The sequence below is a fragment of the Mirounga angustirostris genome, unplaced genomic scaffold (assembly GCF_029215605.1).
Source record: "Mirounga angustirostris isolate CCGP_5_RB_7025 unplaced genomic scaffold, mMirAng1.0.hap1 SCAF_3, whole genome shotgun sequence".
In the NCBI taxonomy this organism is placed as follows: domain Eukaryota; kingdom Metazoa; phylum Chordata; class Mammalia; order Carnivora; family Phocidae; genus Mirounga; species Mirounga angustirostris.
The window spans coordinates 153,769,304-153,793,636 of record NW_026991711.1 but is presented as its reverse complement, the minus strand read 5'-3'; the positions used below and the strand labels follow the sequence as shown (position 1 = coordinate 153,793,636).

General features: G+C 35.3%; 1 protein-coding gene across 1 annotated transcript; it reads left to right on the top strand.

Annotated features, from left to right (window-relative positions):
• The first annotated feature begins 22,440 nt into the window (after positions 1-22,440).
• On the top strand, positions 22,441-23,987 carry LOC123841213 (dnaJ homolog subfamily A member 1). The gene has a single exon (XM_064586842.1). The coding sequence runs from the start codon at positions 22,550-22,552 to the stop codon at positions 23,741-23,743; it is 1,194 nt and encodes a 397-aa protein (XP_064442912.1). The 5' UTR covers positions 22,441-22,549; the 3' UTR covers positions 23,744-23,987.
• Positions 23,988-24,333: the final 346 nt, after the last annotated feature.

The window sequence follows — 24,333 nt, the reverse complement described above, 5'->3', positions numbered from 1 at the left end:
ACACACACGGGTGTGCAAGTGGAGGAAGGGGCAGAGAGAGAGAATCTCAAGCAGACATCCCACTGAGTGTGGAGCCTCCTGAGGGCTCAATCTCATGACCCGGAGATCATGACCTGAGCCGAAACCAGGATCGGATGTTTAACCGACTGAGCCAGCCAGGCGCCCTTGATCATAATTTTTCAGAGTAATATTTTGTTACTTCTTTGAAAGCAGGCAAATAATTGATGACAAATATCTTCTAATATCATGAAATTGTAAGTGATAAAGAAAATGAAGACACACATTTCAAATACATATATTCATGTTAAAAAGAGCATATTGATAACTATATAGAATCATAACAAATATATTGTTTTCTTAAAAAAATCTCTAATGTGAAGCTACTAAGCATAGAATTAAAATATTGCATTAGTTTAATTAGAAATTATTTAATATTGATTAGTTTATTTAATTTACTTTTATCTGACCATGTCATAATATATGATTTATAGTGGCTTATGAACATTACAGAAGTTTGATTTTATACTTAAAATGAATGAAATGGGACCAGAGAAAAATATGAGTAGGAAAAGTTTGGTAAAACTAGGGTAAGAATAGGGCACATAATTTTCAACTAAAAAATGGGTCATAACTTTCCTTCTGAGCTTTCTGGAAACAATTCCAAGTGGGAAACCCAATCACTTATATGAGTCTCAGTGTCCATAAAATGGAAATAATTGGGTCAAGAATAACTATTCTTTTTTATATATTTATTTTGAGAGAGAGCGAGCTGGGTGGGGGTATAGAGAGAGAGGGAAAGAATCAGAAGCAGGCTCCACACCCAACACGGGGATTTGATCCCACCACCCTGTTATGACCTGAGCCAAAATCAAGAATCAGACACTTAACCAACTGAGCCACCCAGATACCCCAGGAATAACTATTCTTAATTCTAATACCTGAGCGCAAAGAAATCCCCGTGTTTCTTTATAACAACATCATTTTATTTAGTGAACATGTTCATCACCATACTTAAAGTCAACAATGAGCTGCTTAGTGACGCTTCTAGTTAGTAATGTCTCTCAATGTGACCCTATTGCATAACCTCTAAATGAAGCTCAGTACAAAGTTTTATGAAGGTCTAAGATTATGCAGTCTCTATACTGTGGGCTCTGATGTTCTGACTCAATCCAGAAAATGTATCTTAGATTCTTTCTTAAGTACTTATACTAAATTCACAATTGTTCTTTGAAATTTACCTGGTGTTGACATCCATGGTTGACATGTGAAAATTGAAGTCAGACAATGGCTGACTATTCTATTAGCTATTCTAAAATTCTGGGACGATGGGACTGTGAACTATCCAGATAAAAAAATCTATTTTAGAAAATGGATGATACAAGGCCCAGTAACATTTGGTAACCAAGTCCCCAAGAGTACATTGTATTTAAAAGTCCTCATTCCGTTACTACATACAGTTTTACTCTCAACTGTTTTCTGACATCATCAATCAGATGTGACTAAGTAGAATATAACATATAATTCTTGCTACCAAAACCACCCAGTGGAAGTATATTAGGACTCCTAGATCATTTCACCAATAATCTCGTGAGAACTGTTTTTATCTAATTTTATAGCATCATTTTCCCAATTTTCATATAACATAGAATAGCCTGGTAACATTAAGTATGCAGAGCTTCCTAATGTCCAGTCCAGGAACTTCTGAATTAGTATCTCAAGGAACCTAACCCCTTTACTTTCAAAAAACCTGGTCATCTTTTTTTTTTTTTACTTTTATTTTATTATGTTATGTTAGTCACCATACATTACCTCATTAAAGCTTGGTGATCTTAATGTACACCAAAGTCTGATAATTATTTCTCTAAAGTAGGATTTTCCATTGAAAATTTCCCATAAGATATTTAAAATCTAGCTTATGAATTTTTTTGGTGTTTATTTTTCCAAAATACTGCAAAGTTTGTTATCCTGGGGTTAAAATTATGTTATGTTAAAAATTATGAGTCTCCTTCCCAGATATTTAAGCCAAATATGTGAGTTGGAGCCACGGTATCAGCATCTTTTCAGGTACATCTTATGCTTACTGATGTCAAAGTGCCAGTACCATAACAGATAGCACGAGCCAAGAGATTTAGAAGAAACAAAACTCAAGTATTATGTGGATAACGCCACAACTATGCTTGTCTCTGAGATTTGTCACAGGCTAATTATAGTTGCTCATGTACTCCAAACTCTATCTGCTAACAAATACACATTTTAAAAATTAAAAAAAATAAACAACTAAAACTGTTTTCCAAATTGTGCAATAAGAGTACTGATGAGTAGGTGAAATCATGTATGTATCTATTAATCAGATGTAGCTCCTATTGGTCTTCTTTACATCCTCTTCAATTTGGAGAAAAAATAAGTAAATAAATAAATAAAAACTAGTCTCAAAGAGTTCGTTAAGGAAAGTTCTCAGATTGTGGGGTCAGACATATGTCCTTTTAGTCCTGTTTCTACCACCAACTGACTTTATGATCTTGGATAATTTATTTAACTTCTCTGAAACTTAATGCCCTCACCAATAAAATAGCCATAATAAACTTGTGAATGTGAGGATTGAATGATACCTTGAACAACTTCAAAAAATTTTACTTTAATCCTTTAGTCCTTGCTTCCAGTCTACTGATGCCATTAAAAAAAAAAAAATGTATTCCACAGAATCTGTTACACCGTCTGTGTTCCTGTCTCTGCTTTCTTCAATGGCTATTCAAGATAGAAGAAATACTACCATGTGTTCTTTTGTAGAGTGTGGAAAGACTGTAGTGTATTGGAAAGAATGGGATCTTGGGATTTTGATCTAAATTCAAAATTTGGCTCTTCTATTTGATCTGCTTGACTTGGAGCCGGTCTCAACTTTGGTTTCTAATCTGTAAAATTCTTGCCTCTTTGAATTTTATGAGGAATCAATCAGAGACCATAGTAAATATCTGACACACAGTAGGAACACAATAGACGTTAGCATTCTGCATCTTTGGTGGAGATACCCTGAATACTTCTATTACCACGTTTAGAAAGGGAGTCAACACCTGCCATTAGAGAATTCAGTTGAAACTGTTACTGAAATCTTCAAATTTAAAAAGTTCATTTGACATAATATTGAAGGAAAATCTTCTCATAAGACATTGTTGTCCATTGAATAAACTTTACGAACTTGTGAGCATTATTGGATCTTTTAAGGATGAAAGGAATACCCAAAGTAATTAGCAATTATTACTTCACAACAAATCATAGTTGACTGCTCACTAAAGTATTGCACTGGGATTCAGTAGACCTGAATTCTATTCCCACTTCTGCTTTTCTCTAGTTTTGTGACATTGGAAAGTCACTTCACCTTTTTGTGTCAGAGAAAACTTATAATTAACTTTCATTGTGTTTAAGTCTTCTGCAGCAGCTGGATAACTAGAATTATATCTCCTATCAGAATGTAAAATCCTAAATATTTCATATAAATTATGCATTGGGGATTTTTTTAGGGACTGTAATTTTATTGATGAAAAGATAAACCTATACATATTTTTAAGTAATTGCATATTTGATTTTATATTGTATAACCAAACATGGCAATTAAAATAAGCTCTCTATATATGAAAATGATATATGTTGAAACTTTCCCCTATAAATCAGCAAGGAGGTGACTATCAAACCCCATAGAAAAATGGTCAGAGCAATTGAGTAGTCAATATAAAAGACAACAATAACATAAAAAATATTCAACCTCATTATAAACATTCACATTAAAGCAACAGTGAATTTCAATATTTGCCAGCCAGATTTATAAATAGTTTAATGGGATATATTATGGGACAAATTAGGCAATAAATATCAAAAGCCTTATAAATATCCATACTTTTATACTATGTGTTTCCATTTTTAGAACTTTATATTAAATATAGACTCAGACACACAAAATATTTCTGCATAAGAATATTCATAGCATTATTATAAGTTGGAAAAGGTTAAACAAATAAATGCCCAACCAAAGGGTAATGTTTAAATAAAGCATACTTTATCTTATCAATAAAAATATTATGCAGTCATTAGAATTGAGATTTTCAAATAGTTTTAATAAAAATAATGACATGTGTACTCCCAAAGAAGATATGTCGGAGTCCTAGCCCTCACTGTCTCAGAATGTGACATTATTATGAGACAGTGTCTTTCCAGAGAGAATCAAATTAAAATTATTTCATAAGAGCGGGCCCTAATCCAGTATCTCTGGTGTCCTTATAAAACAGGGACATTTGGGCACTGAGAGACACACTCAGTGATAATGCCATGTGGCTATAAAGGCAAAGAAGGGGTTATGCATCCACAAGCCAAATGATGCTAAACATTGCCAGAAAACCACCAAACCCTAGGGGAGATGCATGAAGCAGAATCCCCCTCACAGTCCTCACAGCCCTCAGAGGAAAGCAACCCTGCCAACACTTGATCTCAAACCTCTAGCCTTCAGACAGTGAGACAAAAAAATTCATGTTGTTTAAGCCAACAGTTTGTGGTACTTTGTTATGAGAGCTGTCGTAAAATTATGCAACTACTATCTAACAAGTAGTGTAAAATCTATAGAAAAAATATATAAAGACAAAAGTCCAGACAAATATATATATATTTTGAAAACTACAAAAATAACATCAAAGGAACACTTAAAATTGTGTGATTACCTCTCAATAGCAAGATTGTAGCTATTTTTTGTTTGCTTGCTTTTATTTCACTTCTAGTATAGTTAACATACAGTGTTATATCAATTTCAGTTGTACAAGCTAGTGATCCAACACTTATAGCTCAGTGCTCATCAAGGTAAGTGTATGCTTGATCCCCTTCACCTATTTCATCCATCCCCCCACCCACCTCCCCTCTGGTAACCATCTGTTCTTTCTCTATAGTTAAGAATTCTTTTTTTTTTTAGTTTGTCTTTTTTTTTTCCTTTGTTCATTTGTTTTCTTTCGTCAATTCCACATATGAGTAAAATCATATGGCATTTGTAATTCTCTGGCTATTTTGCTTTGCATTATACTCTGTAGATTCATTCATGTTGTTGCAAATGGTAAGACTTCATTATTTTCGTGGCTCAATAATATCCCATTATAGATGTATAATATATATTAAAAATCCCACATCTTCTTTATCTACTCATCTATTGATGGACACTTGGGCTGCTTCTATAATTTGGCTATTGTAAATAATGCTATAATAAACATAGGGGTGTATTTACCCTTTCTAATGAGAGTTTTCATGTTCTTTGGTTAAATACTCAGTAGTGCCATTACTGGATCATATGATAGTTCTATTCTTAATTATTTGAGTAACCTCCATACTGTTTTCCTCAGTAGTTGCACCAGTTTGCATTCCCACCAACAGTGCAAAAGAGTTCCTTTTTCTCCACATCCTCACCAATGTTTGTTGTTTCTTGTGGTTTTTTTTTTTTTTTTTTTTTTTATTTTAGCCATTCTGACAGGTGTGGGATGATGTCTCATTGTGGTTTTGATTTGCATTTCTCTGATGAAGTGTTGCACTTCTTTTCATGTGTCTGTTGGCCAACACATGCTTGAAGAAATGCTTGAAGAAATGCTTGTTCATGTCTTCTGTCCACCTTTTAATTGGATTATTTGGTTTTGGGGTGTTGAGTTGTATCACTTCTTTATATATTTTGGGTACTAACTGTTTGTCTGATATGTCATTTGCAAATATTTTCTCCCATTCAGCAGGGTGTCTTTTAGTTTTGTTGATTATTTCCTTTGCTGTGCAAAAACTTTTCATTTTGATGTAGTCTCAACAGTTTATTTTTAGTTTTTATCTCTCTTGCCTCAGGAGACATATCTAGAAAGATGTTGTTACGACACATGTCAGAAAATACCACTACCTCCTGTACTCTCTTCTAGGATTTTTGTGGTTTCGGGTCTCACAATAAGGGCTTTAATCCATTTTGAGTTGATTTTTTTTTAAGATTTTTTATTAATTTATTTGAGAGAGAGAATGAGATAGAGAGAGTGAGCGTGAGAGGGGGGAGGGTCAGAGGGAGAAGCAGACTCCCTGCTGAGCAGGGAGCCCGATGCGGGACTCGATCCCAGGACTCCAGGATCATGACCTGAGCCGAAGGCAGTCGCTTAACCAACTGAGCCACCCAGGCGCCCTTGAGTTGATTTTTGTGTATGGTGTAAAAGTGGCCCGGTTTCATTCATTTGCATGTAGCTGTCCAATTTCCCCAACACCATTTGTTGAAGAGACTTTTTCTCAGTGCATATTCTTGTCTCCTTTGTCAAAGATTAATTGACCATAACATCATGGGTTTATTTCTGGGCTCACTATTCTGTTGTATTAACCTGTCTGTTTTAGTGCTGATATCACTGATTTGATTACTACAGCTTTGTAGTATAACTTGAAATCTGGAATTGTGATACCTCCTGCTTTGTTTTCCTTTTTCAAGATTGCTTTGGTGTTTTCAGTGTCTTGTGTAGTCCCATACAAATTTCAGGATCATTTGTTCTTGTTCTGTGAAAAATGCTATTGGTATTTTGATAGGGAATGCATTAAATCTGTAGATTGCTTTGGGTAGTGTGGACATTTTAACAATATCTATTCTTCCTGTCCATAAGCATGGAATATCTTTCCATTCATTTGTGTCATCTTTAATTTCTTTCATCAAAGTTTTATAGTTTTCAGACTATAGGTCTTTCACCTCCTTGGTTACGTTTATTCCTAGGTATTTTATTATTTTTGGTGCAATTGTAGATGGGATTGTTTTCTTGATTTCTCTTTCTGCTGCTTCACTATTAGTATATAAAAATGCAATGGATTTCTGTACATGATTCTGTATCCTGTGACTTCACTGAATTCATTTATTAGCTCTAGTAGTTTTTTTTTTTTGTGTGGAGACTTTAGGATTTTCTGTATATGGTATCATGTCATCTGCAAATAGTGAAAATTTTGCTTCTTCCTTACCAATTTAGATGCCTTTTATTTCTTTTTTCTTTTTTCTTTCTTTCTTTCTTTTTTTTTTTTTTTTGTCTGATTGCTTTGGCTAAGACTCCCAGTACTATGTTGAATAAAAGTGGGGAAAGTGAACATTTTTGTCTTTCTCCTGATCTCAGGGGAAAAGCTCTCAATTTTTCACCATTGAATATGGTGTTCACTGTGGACTTGTATATAAGTACTTTGTTATGTTCAAGTACACCCTCTGTATTCACTCCACTGAGAGCTTTTATCATAAATGGATTTTGAATTTCATCAAATGCTTTTTCTACCTCTATTGAGACGATCGTATGATTTTTATCTTTATTTTGTTAATGTGGTATATCACATTGATTGATTTGTGGATATTGAACCATCCTTGCATGCCTGGAATAAATCCCACTTGATCACGGCATATGATCCTTTTCAAAGTATTGTTGAATTCAGTCTGCACTACTTTTCAGCTTTTGATTCAATTAACAAGACAAAACAACTATCAATAATTATTATAAAAGTAGTGGTTATAAACCTCATAAGGATTTTGCTATCAAAGCCTGAGCTCCCATCTAAGATTCCAATATTTCTTATCTGCTTAAATCTGAGCAAGCAATTCAGCATCACTTAGACTTGGCTTCCTCATTTATAAAAAGAGGAAAATAACACCTCAGATAGTTAGGGATAGGATATGTGTGTATGTGATATAAGGCTCAGAGCTTTTGAAAGTCCTAAGGCTTTTGAAGTCCTAAATTAGAGGATGACTGTGTGGTACCCATAGTCTCTACCCAACTGAGAAGTCCCTTTTTCATTTGAGATGATAAACAGCTTCTTAAGGCCCAGCTTTGGCACTTCAGGACCTATAAAGTTTGGAGCACCAACTTCTCCTTCTTGTACTATATAGCTTAAAAATTTTCCCCATTCAGAACCCCTGTCTGTTTTCCTAAGTACCATTTCATTGTCTTCCCAATACTATTAAGCAGCCTTCTTTCCCTTGTCTTATATTCTGAAGTTTAATATTTACCCTCTAGACAAAACTTATGTGTTATAACATTAAATATTTTCTACAATTATCTAGGTGTTCTGACCTCCAGAAATATAATCTCTATACTTCCTAGATTGAATCTTCCTTAAAAAATGAAGTTTTTGACAAGCATCAAGATGAATGCTATTATTTACAAATTATAACATGCTATAGTTAATATTTTTTCATATTTTCTTAATGTTAAGGAGTTTATTTACCTTGCTTACATTTTATATTTCATTTCTTAGTGTTTAATTCTTCTCCTATTCAGTTGAGGATAATCACTGTGCAGTAGAAAGCCACATGGGAAAGTCCCAATCTCTTCAAATGGGAATAAAATACTATCACATAGGCTAATTGAAAAATTAAAATAAAATCTCCGAATAAAGAAATGAATAACTTGTTGGTATGTAGAAGGTAAATAATAAAATAAAATTTTTAACATTTTACATCATATATTCGTATGAGCTCCTTCCCTGCCTGATTTTTTCTCCTTAAACCTAAATTCTATCAATATACAATTTCTTAATTATTGACACACATTGATAATCATACACACTATAAGATTTTAAGCTCAGGTTTTAAAATATTTAAATTTATAATTGCCAGTCATGTTTAATTTAATTCTGAAGATTCCTCTTATAAATCAACAATTTATATTTGTTGATTTATTTTTTAATAACTATAATATCTGCTTTCTAGGATTATGTGATTTACTGAATAAGCCAGGCATTGGCAAAAATGTGAAAGTTTGAGGTAATATATTTGTCAGTAAACGTCTTTATGCAAACCTATTTTGCCAATTCAAGTGCCCTCACATAATCCCATATTTGCCTCACCGATGTAACCCACCAACCACACCACCTTGAGTTCATATGTCTATCAAAAAGCCCTCTTGGGTTGTTAGTTTGGGGTCCTGATTTCATTTCTGCAACTAAGTGATGATGAAGACATTTTAAGAATAATGGTATTACCAACAATCTCAGGAGCTAAAAAACTACTGTCCTTCAAATCAAACATTGTAGATAATAGGTACTATACAAATAGGCCTTTAAAAATGTGCCCTTAATTAATCAAGTTTAAAAAGTGTTTGTACTATATGATCCCATTTCTGCCCAAATATACAATGAAATATTTAGCTATAAAGAGATCTCTTTAATTAATAGAGACATAAAGACTGTCACATATTTGTCAGATGAACATCGTTCATGAGCAAATCTTACTGAGATAGACTTGTTTCAATAAAATGGTGCAGGGTAGGAGTAGAGAGTATAATGGATTTAATACAAAGTGAGCCTCACATGAAGATACTCATATTTCACTAATAACTACAAAGTACATTGAAAATACAAAGTACTTGGTAAATGGTAAGAATTTTTATCAGACATTGGTCACTGACAGAAGCAGAATAACATGCTTGATAGATGAAAGACTTGATATAACATGACCAACACTTGATTTCTATGAACATCTCATCTCCATGTGAGAAAGATAGAGAATTAAAAGCAGGACCAGAGCACTTCATCAGAGGGTCTCCCCTAGTCTCCAATCTTGCTCCCTGCCACCTTGCACTCTCTGTGGCCCTCACCTTTAGAACACTGGCACAGTGTGCATTACTTTGGTTTCTAGTTCCATTAAAATAGTGTCCTATCCTATTTTCTCCAAAGATCAATTCATAACAACATTCAAATATGCATGATGTTTTTAGCAGAGTGATACCAGAAAACATGGGCTGAATGAACAAAATAAAACCTTCATTCTCTCTCTACAATTGCTGTGTTAGATCACACATAAGAATATCTTTCTTTAACAAAAATAATTTTGCCGTTATTGATACTGATATGACATTCTTCTCTGTCTTCATTTGGAAAATATTTATGTAATAAATTATATTTAATTATAGAAAATGTTGCATATTTCCTCTTATTTGCTCTTTTTGTATTATTTTTGGATGCTGGGGTGGGAGAACTCTTGGATTTGTATTACAACAAAATATAGATGTATACAGGTTTCCTTATTACACTCCTACAGCATAGAAGCAGAACTGCTCCACACAGAGGTGACCAATGGGCCATATGCACTCTCAATTTATAATCGGTTCAGCCATTTTTACCAGTAGAAATCATTTTAAAATGATCATGATGCTGAACTGTGCACTCTAAGTCATTCTCCTAAAAAATAGAGAGCACATCTTTAAACTTTATAACCCTCTTTGTAGATTTCCCAGAAATACAGGAACAGGCAGAAATACTACAGTCACTTGATCGCCTATGTAAGGTCAGCACTTTTTTCCTACACAAAGTTGGTGAAAGGATTATTATTTCAAATAAACCTGTGTGATAGTTATTTTATTCCCATTGGAAGAAATGAGCTTTCTACTATACCATGCTGATCCCCAACTGAGTAAATAAGGCTAAGAAAGAAAATGTAAAAAAAAAAAAAAAATGAGAGAAGTTAGGTTTCTGGACCAATAAATTCCTATTATAGGTTACTGCATGAATACACCAATCTCATATTTTAAAATTATGTGTGAAAGATCGTCATTTAAAAAGAAATGACTAAGTACATCTTAGGGCGTCCACTATTAAACTGAGATGCATGAATTCTGAAAGGATTGAATAAGGTTTATGAATTCCTTGAAATCCAAGGCAAGATTCTGTGTGTATATACATTTTTTGTAAAGAAATGTCTACCCCTTATAGAGGGTTCTTCTATTTGGCAAACAAGCATACTCTAATAACTGCCTCTTAACACAAAAATCCCCTCATCACACATTCCCTTCTACATCTCCCCCTAGTTTTCCAGCTTTTCTTCACAAATTCCTGGAACACATTTGATATACACAGTGTCTCCTTCTTCAAGTTCCATTCTCTTTCTCTCATGGACATTTGTCTTTCTTCTCCATGACACTATAAAAATGTGCTCTGGGGAAAGGCAACAGTAGCCTTTGTTCTGTCATGTCCATTGTCAATTTTGAGTCAGTCATTGGAAACAGTCAGATAGCATCTTCTGAGATCCTTTCTCTCCTTCTCTTCCATAATGTTAGATACTGGCACAATCTTTCAACTTCTCTGGCCATTTCTTTGCATTCTCCTTTGTCTTACACTTCACTCCCTAACTGCTAAGTGTGGGAGTTTCTCAGCCTTCATCAGGAGCCTTTCTCTCTCTAATGTCTTCATAGGGGAGCTCATTCATTATCAGGCTTTTACAAACCAGCTTTATGCTAATAATTCTTAAATCTATATAGAACTCAGACATCTCTTCTGCATTCCAGACGTGCATATATAACTGTGTATTTTTAGTCCACTTGGCACACAGTACAGTGAAACCAGCCTTCTTTTTGTCCCTTTAACATTCTAAGGGTTTTTTTCCCCCCTATATATAGAATGTTCTTACCCTCACTCTTTGCATGTTTTTTTTTCTTGTTATCCAGATATGAACTTAAATGTCATATCCTCAGAAGATCTTCAATTTCAGTCTAAATTAGAACTCAGTCTATTACTTTTTCCCATAGCAATTTGTCCTTTTCCTTGATTGTTCTTTATTTTCATGTGTGTTTTAAAATGTCCAATATATATCTTCCCATCCATTAACCTTACTTGATGGTGATGATCCTATCTGCTTTATTTCCTGTTCTTACATATAACAGAAACTGACATATAATAAATGCTCAGTGTGGATTACTTATATTAACCCAAATAGGTGTTTAATGAGAATGTTCTTTCCTTTTTTTTTAGTAGACTCCAAGCCAAATACACAGTTTAAACTCATGACCTTGAAGTCAAGACCTGAGCTGAGATCAAGAGCCAGATGCTTAACCAACTGAGCCACCCAAGCATCCCTCAGTATGGATTACTTATATATATTACTTACTTACATATTGTATTACTTAAATATATATATTTATTAATCCAAGAAATCACTGATGTAAACCTACTATGTGTCAGGCAGTGCCTTAAGTATTGGGAACTTGCAATGAAAAAAAAAATCAAAAAAATCCCTATTCTTAAGAGACTTGGATTCTATCAAGAATAACAACAATAAACCAACAAATCTATATTTTTTCAAATGAAATAAGAACCATGAAGAAAAATAAATCAAGGTAAGAGGATTAAAAACTGACCAGGATTGGATAAGGGGGGTGTCATTTTTATAAGGTGGGCTGAACACTTCTCTGGTTACATAAAAGAAATGAAGGAGAAATACATTCATATATTTGGAGAACGGCATTCCAGAATGAAATAACAAAAAGTGCAAGACCCTGAGAGATAAGGTTCACAGAATTTCAAGGAGACCACTGTGGCTGGGGCAGTATTAGTGAGGGAGGTTTGAGGGACTCAGCAAGAGATACAGGAGTGGGCAGTGGTCAAGTCGTTTGTAGATCACAGAAAAACTAGATTTTACTCGGGGTTGATTAAGCCATTTAATGGAAAGCCATTAAAAGCTATGAATGGATGAATGAATGACTATTAAATATTGATCTAAAAGCCGAATTTTGGGTAATGTTCCCCAGGGAAGAGAGAAAGAAAATCAAGCCTTATTTCTGGCTCTTTAATTCTTCTATTAACTCTTTTTTTTTATTTTATTATGTTATGTTAATCACCATACATTACATCATTAGTTTTTGATGTAGTGTTCCATGATTCATTGTTTGCGTATAACACCCTGTGCTCCATTCAATATGTGCCCTCTTTAATACCCATCACCAGGCTAACCCATCCTCCCACCCCCTCCCCTCTAGAACCCTCAGTTTGTTTCATAGTCCATAGTCTTTCTTGGTTCATCTCCCCCTCCAATTTCCCCCCCTCCATTTTTCCCTTCCTACTATCTTCTTCTTTTTTTTAAACATATAATGTATTATTTGTTTCAGAAGTACAGGTCTGTGATTCAACAGTCTTACACAACTCTTAACGTAAATCTGGGGAAGTCACACCATCTAGATTTCTTTCCATATATAGATAAATTTGGATCATTCCAGATCTTAGGGATGTTATATTTCTGATAAGAAAAAAACAATGTGGTAGCTAAGAATTGCAGCATTGGAAAAAATCTGATTTTGAGACTTGAATCCTTGATCTGACTGAAGGAATAATTCAAATCCAGAGATTTTTAGAGGCATCAGGAAACGTTTTAAGAAAGACACTCAAGTGTTTCTAGACTCAGAAATACTGGTTTATTGCACAACTGTGGGTTTGAAAGAAGAGAGTTTCTGTCTTGATATAGTGAATGAAGAAGAAAATGGAATGTGTGTGTGTTTGTAGGAAGTGTGTGTGTGTGTATGAATTATAGTGTGTGTGTGTGTGTGTGTGTAACTAGGGACACTTCTCTAGCTTTGGATGCTAATAAATGAGTAGTTGTTGGCTTACAACATCACAGCCAGTCAGAAGCCTAGAAGCCTACAGGAAATGAGAAGGCTGCCAGAGAAGTTGACCAATGAATTCATTGTTTTTTGTTGGACTGTTAGCACTCTTCTTTTCAGAGTTGGTTTTTTCACTAGACCCATGTATCAAATCATTAGTTCTTCTAACTCAGACTTGGTGAATCAGCCAGAAGAAAAGAAAGAATTTGCAAAAGGGAAACCTTTAGGACTAGTCTTGGAAAACATTTTTAAAAGTTGTCCTTGTCTTTTTTTTTTTTTTTTTGGATTGCTTCAGCTTGGAAGTGTTCTGGACTCAGACTTTGGCAGCTTAATTTTGAAGTTTCATTCTTAGTTTCTTGAAATAAAAAATTATATTCTTATTATTCAATTCTTTGAATAAAAACATTCTAGAATTTAACATATTATTCAATGTATTTTCTAAAATAAACATAGCCATTTTATATACCTACAAATCTAAACAGATGCATGACAGGTCATAAGGCTTAATTATGTTATTTATTAAGAATTTGTAGTAGATTACTGTGAAGGCATTCTTAAAGATATTTGCCCTTATATTGCATAGTGTTTTCTCTATGAGGAGATTCTTGTATCAGTAACTATCTGGTCTCAGTACTTTTTCCAAAGAATTTGTTTTTAGAAACTGATTCTGATAACTGATATATTTTTATCTTGCTTACTGTTTGTGTGTCTAATCTCTAGCCAAGAATTTAGGGCATAATAATGTTTACCTTATTTTGTCCTCCTCTTTTTCATTTGATTAATTTGAAAATATTTTAATTTTATCTTGCTGTATATACAAATCATTACACCAGCTTTGGAATAAATTGGGTTTGAAATGAATGTAAATGAGTAGTTTAAATCTATTTAGGATGTGTTAACAAAACAACAAAATTAAATAAAATACATAAGAATGGGAAGTAAATAGACAAAAATGCTCTCTGTAATCAGTGGATTTTGAAATGGATTTTGACACATTTGAGGGACCCACAATAGTAAGGTATGGAAAACTGCTTCAAAAAAAAAACGATTCCAGGAGTAAAGATGGGCATAAGCAAGTTGTGGTCAGAAGACAGCAAGCATGGGGTGCCTGGGTGACTCAGTCGTTAAGCGTCTGCCTTCTGCTCAGATTCCCAGGGTCCTGGGATCTAGCCCTGCACTGGGGCTCCCTGCTCAGCGGGAAGCCTACTTCTCCCATTCCCCCTGCTTGTATTCCCTCTCTCGCTGTGTCTCTCTCTGTCAAATAAATAAATAAAATCTTAAAAAAAAAGAAAAAGAAAAAGAAAATAACAAGCAGTTTGCTGGGGTTCAAAGGACATAGGATTCAAAATCAGCAGAGAACATCCAAAGCAGAGTGGATAACATAGCATACAAACCAAAAATGACAACTAGGAATTAGTTAAGTGCAGAAAGAGTGAATATGAAAATAGCATGTTCCCCAAGGGCAAAGGCAAGTTCAGAGCTAATGAGCTCAGTGAAGCTTGAATGAGAAAGTAGGGTTCTGCTTTCGTTTGGGCCATTGTAAGTCCAGAAAAGAGTCAGCTCAGAAAGAAGGTTGCACATCCAAGGATTGGAGTTGGCGTCCAAAGAAGATACAGGGCATGAATAAATATAAACGCAGTGGTGTGTCAGGGTGAACATCTAGTAAATGAAACTGGACATTAAAATTTGAGTAATAAATGGAATTCAGAACACAACAGCAAACATGAATAAAACCTCAACATCTGATAGAAATGTGTATAAACATAGGACAGTATAAATGAGATAGCCTTCTAGTCTAAAGACTTTACACATATATTCTGTGCTGTGCCTCTGGGCAGGTTTTTCCAGGTGTCATTGGCCCTTGTATAGGGGCTGGGAGCTCTAGGAAGCAGAGGACATGCAGATTTCCAGAGTAGGACAGAGTCCAGTTTAGCATTCAGCAATGAGGCCACAACCTAGAAATGGCTTTCTTTTTTATTAACAAGCAAAGATAATTATGTCAATATTTTCTCCTCATTCTTGTCCATTGCAGTCTACAATAGCTGGCTGTATCGTCTGTATAAAACATGCAGTCTCTTCCTTTTCATAGCTCCTAAATATCTGTCAGATTAATCTTCCTAAAGTGCCCTTTCTTTAACAGCCTTTCCTATTTTCAAGAATATACAATAGTATTTTATTTTCTATGGAGTAAAAAGCCCTTGACTGTTTTTGCCTCATTCAGACTCCCCACTGGCTAGGAAGACTCTTCGGTACTTTGCTCCCCAGGAGAGAGATGGTGCTGATGTTCACCCTTCCAAACATACTCTTTCCTCTTCAGTGACCTATGTGTTCATGATCTCTGTCACCACCTTTAGTTTGTAATTATATGAATTTAATCATTATTTAAAACTTATTTTATCTTTGAATGTTTCATTTTTCCTGCCATGGTTTTAACCATTTGAGGGCAAGTTCTCAGTTTGGTATAGACTCGGTAGAACTTCAGTAAATACCTGGTGAACTAAACTTTGTCAGTTGCCTAGAAAGACTTGATTAATTTGCAAATGTTTTGTTTTCTACTTTATGTTTCATATAATTTTTCTTTAAATGCAATTATTGACTTTTTCTCCTAGCGATTTCTCTAAAATTTTAAAACCTTTCTGCTGTTGATTTCTATCTCAATTTAGTTTCTTGCCAACCTCTTCTACTTGGACAAAACTTTTCATGCTATTTTGTAAAATTAAAAGAACTGAATAAGGTTTTAATCTGAAGTCAGGTTTAACATTTCAAAATGACAAGGGAGAGAATTATACCATTGGATAGTCTTAGGGGGCCACGGTGAGCAGACTTTCTCCTAAAACACACCCAGCAGTCTCTTTCCCCCTTTGTCCTTCCATCACAGGACTGTGAAGTGAAACTCTGGCTGTGGTATCACTAAATGATTCCTGGGCTTGGATTGCTCGAGTCTCTCCATATCCAGGTATTCCTAGGGAAAGTAAAATCAAGGGATTAAAGAGGAATGTGTCAAGATAATTTGACAACTCTATCGGTGTTAGTATTATAGTCTCCGTTGATTTTAGCATCCAACTGACCTATCTCTCTCTTCTGGCTCTTTCACTGGCAAATGGTAAATGTCAAATTCTCCAGGTGGCGAATGGGAAAGAGATATAAGACTAATAGTAACGAGATGCTGCAGCATAGGGAATGTGCATGTTCTTTTCCTTTTATTGCTAAGCCAGAGAGAAATCTCAGTAATACACTGCTGGGTCTTTTCTTAAACCTCTTGTTTATAACACAAATGATAATACTGTGAAAACTGTATCAAGGCCTCTTCTCCAATGAACTTACTACATTAAAAAAAAATGTTTTTATATTATTGCACACAATCAAAAGGCCCACTAGATGTTGAGTGATACGAGACTCTATAGATCATTCTAGCACTGACTACCAAAATACATAGCTACCGTATTACTTAGTTTTTTTCCCAAGAAGTCTATATGACATATAGCCTTCCACATAAATTCAATGCGGTAGAAAACAAAGTCAGCAACCACTAGACAGGAATTTATTTTCAAAAGGAATATACACATACCCCCACACACACACACAATGTAAATTCTTATTTTTGCTTTAAAGAAATTTTAATGTGATCGACTTTTTTTTCCCAGATAAATACAAACTCTGGCCACCAGCCTGTGTGTGTGTGTGTGTGTGTGTACATATATTTCACCAAAATTGGGTAAACTTGAATTTGAACTACTTTAATAATTAGTTTGTACCCCAATTGTCTGGTGTTCCCTATCCTCACAGATTATCTCTGTCCAGCTCATTCAAATCACTATGCAAATATCAACCCCTTCACTGTTTCATTTTTCAACATTATCACACTCACCATTTCAGGATTTTTGTTTTTAGTTTTATTAAAAATGGCTTAGGGGAAATGAGGAGAGGTTTACATCACACACATTTACTATTTCCTCTTAGACTCTCGGTCCTCTTTGTTCGATTTTGCTGTGTCGCCTGGCTTAGCTCCTCCTCTCTCTGGCCCTTCCTCTGAACTATGGTGGTCTCCATCAGCCCCTCCTTTTTCTCTATTGAAAGCAAAACCCTTTTGTTTAAAAACCCTGAGCATTAGAGCAATACCCAGGACAGAGAAACTCCTTTCTACCCCCAGAATTGTCCTATGAGTAACTATGACTCCCAGGCGACAAACACAGTGTGCAAACAAAATTTCCTTCTCTTTGTGCCTTATAAACCACTGTAATTTCACCTTTGTGCACTACTCTCCCAGCTGGAAAAAATATAAATCTCCATCATTCCAAAGGTTTTCCTTTTTTCTAGATTATGCTACCGGTTACGGTCCTAAACCACATTAGTGAGGCAGTTCTATATGTCACTGAGATGTCCCTTATCCCTGTCCTAGTAACTGTTCAGGTTTAGAGATGCTCTGCTATGAGTAAAAGCAATCTGTGGCTGGCACTATAACTCTGTCTGCCTAGACACACCAGGTAGCTGCTCCTGTCAGGTAGTTAACACACAACCTTAGTGCTTCTAGCAGAAAGCTGACCTCAAGATGTGTTACACAAGGAAACACAGATCTCTCTACACTTTTCCTTCCATCCAGGGGAATTGATTTCAGTCTGAGGAAGAAGACTGAGTCACCCACTGACCCTCCTGTTTCTTCATAGATGCAGTTTCTACTGAGGATTCTTCTTTTCCCATTTAGGCAAACCTAAGTTCCCTTGATAATTTAAATTATAGAAAATTAAAGCCAGAAAAATTCCAGACACAAAACTGACGGAGGTAAGTGAAAAATGATGCCTATCTATATGAAAAAGGAAGCAAGGTTGAGGGATTAAAAATACAAATTAATGGAGTGTGTGGGTGGCTCAGTCAGTTAAGCAACCATCTTGATTTTGGCTCAGGTCATGATCTCGAGGTTGTGAGATAGACCCCATCAGGCTCTGTGCTCAGCGGGGAGTCTGCTTCAGATTCTCTCTTCCCCTTTCCCCCTGCCCTTCCCACTCCACATTCTCTTGCTCTTTCAAATAAATAAATAAATAAATAAATAAATAAATAAATAAATAAATAAATAAATGTTTTAAAAAACACAATTTAATATCTCAAAAGATAATCTGTCCAGAAAAAATATTTGTAGTAAAGGTGGGTCTCTCTCTCTCTCCACACACAAAGAAACTCTTGTACTCTGTGCTAAAAGAATGTTATTTTCTCCATATCATCATGAATGCACTGTAATTATCCACTACCATCTTTTAGCAATACTAATTAGTCATAACTGCAACATGACATTTTAAAATTTCAGCCATATAGATATACCCCATAAACAATGAGATCTTTGAGAGTAAAGGCCATATTATTTAATCGTTAAATTATAAGCATTAGTTTTTAGGCCTGCCATAAAATATGATTTAATAATAATTTGGATTTAATAATAATTTGTTGAATAGATGGATGATGGATGAGTTAAATTTAGAAGTTTAACACACAGATACAGACATACATACACATTTACACACACAACACACACCATTATTGGAAATCTATAAAGTGCCTATTATATAGCAGATTCATATTTTTCCTTTTCTATTCACTACCTTGAACTCAGCATGAAATGTGCATAACTATTACCAGACGGATGGTGGCAACTGTTCAAAGCTTAATTGGCCCAGTGGTTAAGCTGTTCTAGAGACTGTTAGAAATGCACTAACAATTAGCTGCACCATTTGTCCAAATTTGCTATGTAAGTGCGGTTTCATTCTTAGTCTTTGAAAGGTTAGATAGCCAAAGTCATATTAAACATCAAATGTGTGCAAGGGCATGATTATGTAATCACATAGATTATCATCTTATGTAATTGATTTAATCAGTAATATGAACAAGGCATGTTTCAGAATTATCATCTTATTGTCTATTTTTCAATTATAGGTGTAACTTGAACTGAAAATCTTTTTTATGTAGTTTATGTGTTTGAATCATCAGCCAATTGAAATAAAATTTAAAACTTATGAGACAAAAACATATATTTGTACAAAAAACTGTACACAAATGTCCAGAGAACCATTACTTATAACAACCAAAATCAGGGAATGTCAGGAAAATGAGATCTTTTTCAACAGATGGATGGGTAGGCAAGCTGTGGTATATCCATACCAGGAAATACCACTCAACAATAAAAAGGAACAAACTACCGATGCATGCAACAATTTAGACAGGTCTTCAGAGAATTATGTTAAGGGGAAAAAGTCCCAAATGGTAACGTATTGCATGATTCCATTTCGAAATGACAAAATTTAGAAATGGAGACTAGATTGGTGGTTGCAGGAAGTTAGAGATGGTATAGGTTGAAGATCGTGAAAAACTTGTAAAATTACAACACTTGGATCTTTGTGGTGATGAAACTCTTTAGTATCTTGACTATAGTAGTAGATACATGAACCTCCTCACATGATAAAATTGTATCACATGAACACATACACACATACACACAAACACAGACCAATGTGTATAAGCAAAAGTCAGTAAGATTGGTGGATTGCATCAATGTAAATATCCTGGTTGAACTATTGTAAGATAATTTTACAGAATATTACCATTGGGAGAAATGGGTTAAAGTGTACATGGGATCTCTCTGTATTATTTCCTATAACTGCATGTAAATCTATAATTATCTCAATAAAAGTTCAATGAAGTATAATTCTTAAAAATTAGTCACTGTAATTTCAAGAGTAAAAGGCAATGGGAAATGATTATAAAAACTATTAATTGTATGCACAAAACTATTAGTAATCACTTTAAGAGAGTTAAAAAGAAATAGATTGACAACACAATTACTAAGATTGTGCATGTACACTAAATTTAAGAAAATGCTTTCATGGGGCACCTGGCTGGCTCAGTCAGTAGAGTATACAACTCTTGATTTCAGGTTTGAGTGCCACACTGTGTGTAGAGATTACTAAAACAACAACAACAATAAACAAACAAAAGCCTTTGTGATTCAACAATTATTTGTCAAAGAAATCAATGATGAACAAGAAAAACCTAGAAATTAGATAATGCAAATTTTTGCAAAATTGTTTGTTTTACAATTTTACCACAATAATAAATGGATCTATAAGAACAAATTACATTTAGTCATTTAATTAAATTTAGTCCATCAGTTAAGAGAAGAAAAAAGAATGCCAGAATTGTGTATGATGGCATCCATGATCAACCTTTTTCAGTCTAGATGTAATAAAGACTATAAAGCATAAGAATAAAAGAATAAAATGTTTGAGGAATATAAGCTGTCCCCATAATATCATGCTTTGCAATCGAGATCTCTTGAAACTAAACTGTGACTTAAAAAATATCCATTAAACTGAATACACACACACAAATGTTATCAGTTGAAAGTGCCAAAAAATTCATGTTTCTACTCTGTAACATCAAACTTAAAATTTGACTACTGAAAGTTTAAAAATAAACCTGTAATGAAAAATTTTTAGATTCAGGCATTTGGGAATTTGGAAGGCAAACATTTTAGTAACCCCATGGAAAGCATTACATCTTGGTTACTATTCTTGATTAGTTCAGAGATTAATAAAAACCTACAACAATGATTTCACCAGTGCTTATCATGTGCAAGCCACTGTATGTGGCAGTGAATCTCAGTCTATAATGTGCCTGCAAATCACATAAAGATTTTGTCAAAATGCAGATTCTGTTTCAGTATGTCCAGGGTGGACCAGGAATTAGGCATTTCTTTCTCTTTTTTTTTTAGGATTTATTTATTTATTTGAGAGGGTGGGGTGGGGGGTTAGGGGCAGAGGGAGAGAGAACTTAGGCAGATTCAGCACTGAGGGTGGAGCACAACTCAGGACTTGATCTCAGGACCCTGAGATAACGACCTGACCTGAAACCAAGAGTTGGATGCTTAACCCTCTGCACCACCCAGGCGCCCCTTACCCCTAGGCATTTCTAACAAGCTTTTTGGGAATGCCAGATATGCATGTCTGGGCATACACTTTGAGTAGCAATGTTGTAGGAGATGCAAGTTCGAAAACAGACACTTTTCCCTTAAGTATTTTGTAGATGTATGTCGGGGGGGAGTGATAAGACATAAAAACATAAAATAATGTTCTGTAAGGACCAAATGTCTCAGTAATTTAATCTATATTGAAAATTATTGGTGATTGCAATATTAGTGGGGAGTAAAGTTGAATTTGGTTTCTGGGTTCTATTGCCCCAGATTTCCTTTATGGATGCTGATCTTTTCTGTTGCTTCACTAGGGTTTATGCCAATTAAAGCCAAAGGAAATAGGCTTAATTAACACGATTACAGATTAATGAATTTTGTGATTTTTTTTTAAAGATTTTATTTATTTATTTATTTATTTGTTTGTTTGTTTGTTTATTTATTTGACAGAGAGAGACACAGCGAGAGAGGGAACACAAGCAGGGGGAGTGGGAGAGGGAGAATCAGGCCTCCCGCCAAGCAGGGAGCCGGATGCGGGGCTCGTCAGGACCTGAGCCCAAGCAGACGCTTAACAACTGAGCCACCCAGGCGCCCCTGAAGTTTGTGATTTTTAAGAAAAGGACAGAGAAAGAGAAACCCCAAGAAAGTGAATTTCAATTATGCCAACAATTAAAAGCTTAGGAAAACATGGGGACAGTTTCCAAAAAAGGAGAATCTGAGAGATGAACTAATTCAGGGAAGCAAGATTTTGTTTTAAGACAGGGGTACCAGAAAAGGCTACACTAATAAATTAAGAGAAACAATAAATATAAAAAGAAATCAACTTGGCTAAATTGAAAGTTGATACAATTAAACCTGAAATTTAAATAGGGAAGTAGGTCAGGTTACTAGGAATAAGTACAAGAAACACCTATTACTTTGATTAAAGGACAAGAAAGGACAAAAGTAAATTTAAATGCAACTTGCAAAAATGAAGAACAAGGGAACAAACTCAGAGGAGAAAAGGCTAATAACAGAATTCAAGAAAAGTAAAAGACAGAAAAATGCCAACTACAGAAAAAATAAAGCAACTCTCTTTTTATAACCAAAATCTTAGATTAAAAAAAATTAAGGGAACTTTCCAGAACGCTCGGTGAGACGCGGAGGAGCGGCGGCTGCCCGAGCTGCGCCCAGCAACGCGCTCCTTCCTGCTCCCCCACACCGGCCTCGGCCCTCTCACCGGCTGTAGAAAATGGTGAAAGAAACCACTTACTATGACGTTTTGGGGGTCAAACCCAATGCCACCCAAGAGGAATTGAAAAAGGCCTACAGGAAACTGGCCTTGAAGTATCACCCTGATAAGAATCCAAATGAAGGAGAGAAGTTCAAACAGATTTCTCAAGCTTACGAAGTGCTCTCTGATGCAAAGAAAAGGGAATTATATGACAAAGGAGGAGAACAGGCAATTAAAGAAGGTGGAGCTGGTGGTGGTTTTGGCTCCCCCATGGACATCTTTGATATGTTTTTTGGAGGAGGAGGAAGGATGCAGAGAGAAAGGAGAGGTAAAAATGTTGTGCATCAGCTCTCAGTAACCTTAGAAGATTTATATAATGGTGCAACACGAAAACTAGCTCTGCAAAAGAATGTGATTTGCGATAAATGTGAAGGCCGAGGTGGTAAGAAAGGAGCAGTCGAATGTTGTCCCAATTGCCGAGGTACTGGAATGCAAATAAGAATTCATCAGATAGGACCTGGAATGGTTCAGCAAATTCAGTCTGTGTGCATGGAGTGCCAGGGCCATGGGGAACGGATCAGTCCCAAAGATAGATGTAAAAGCTGCAATGGGAGGAAGATAGTTCGAGAGAAGAAGATTCTAGAAGTTCATATTGACAAAGGCATGAAGGATGGCCAGAAGATAACATTCCATGGTGAAGGAGACCAAGAACCAGGACTGGAACCAGGAGATATTATCATTGTTTTAGATCAGAAGGACCACGCTGTTTTTACTCGGCGAGGAGAAGACCTTTTCATGTGTATGGACATACAGCTGGTTGAAGCACTGTGCGGCTTTCAAAAGCCAATATCTACTCTTGACAACCGAACCATCGTCATCACCTCTCACCCAGGTCAAATTGTCAAGCATGGAGATATCAAGTGTGTGCTAAATGAAGGCATGCCAATTTATCGTAGACCATATGAGAAGGGTCGCCTAATCATCGAATTTAAGGTAAACTTTCCTGAGAATGGCTTTCTCTCTCCTGATAAACTCTCTTTGCTGGAAAAACTCCTACCTGAGAGGAAAGAAGTAGAAGAGACTGATGAAATGGACCAGGTAGAACTGGTGGACTTTGATCCAAATCAGGAAAGACGGCGCCATTACAATGGGGAAGCCTATGAGGATGATGAACATCATCCCAGGGGTGGTGTTCAGTGTCAGACCTCTTAATGGGGCCAGTGAATAACACTGCTGGCATTTTATATGCAGTAGTGAATGAGTGAAGGACTATAATCATAGCTCACTACTTGCTATTGTTTTTGTTTTAATATTCAACTATAGTAGTGTTTTAAAAGTTAAATGAAGAATAAACTCAAATATAAAAGCTCTGACTTTGCCCTGTATGTATGATGACTTCAGTGTGCAAGATAAAGTTTAATACTTGTAAAAACTACTTAAAAAAAAAAATCTCCCCTAGCAATTGTTAGGCCATACCTTGTAATTAATTTCAGCTCTATGTATATGAAACAGCTCAGACTGAAATGCTGGGTGTATGTATTGACTTCGGTGTATGACCCTTAATTGTTAAGCTATGAAGTTAAAACTTGTATTTAATTGGCAGTCAGACAAAGAATTTGTAGAGAAGTGTTGGTCTATAGTTAAGTGGGATTCATTGTGATGCCTCTGCATTTATTGCCTCAACTGTTACTTGAAGATGGCATGCTATGTAATTTGGCCTGTGGTATCATTGACAGAAAGGATACCTCTCTAAAGAAGGGGTTTACCATATGCTGCTGCTTGAGGGCTTGCACTTGTAGAAC

Coding starts and splice junctions, on each gene's coding strand:
- LOC123841213 (XM_064586842.1), top strand. CDS start 22,550: ATGGTGAAAGAAACCACTTACTATGACGTTTTGGGGGTCAAACCCAAT.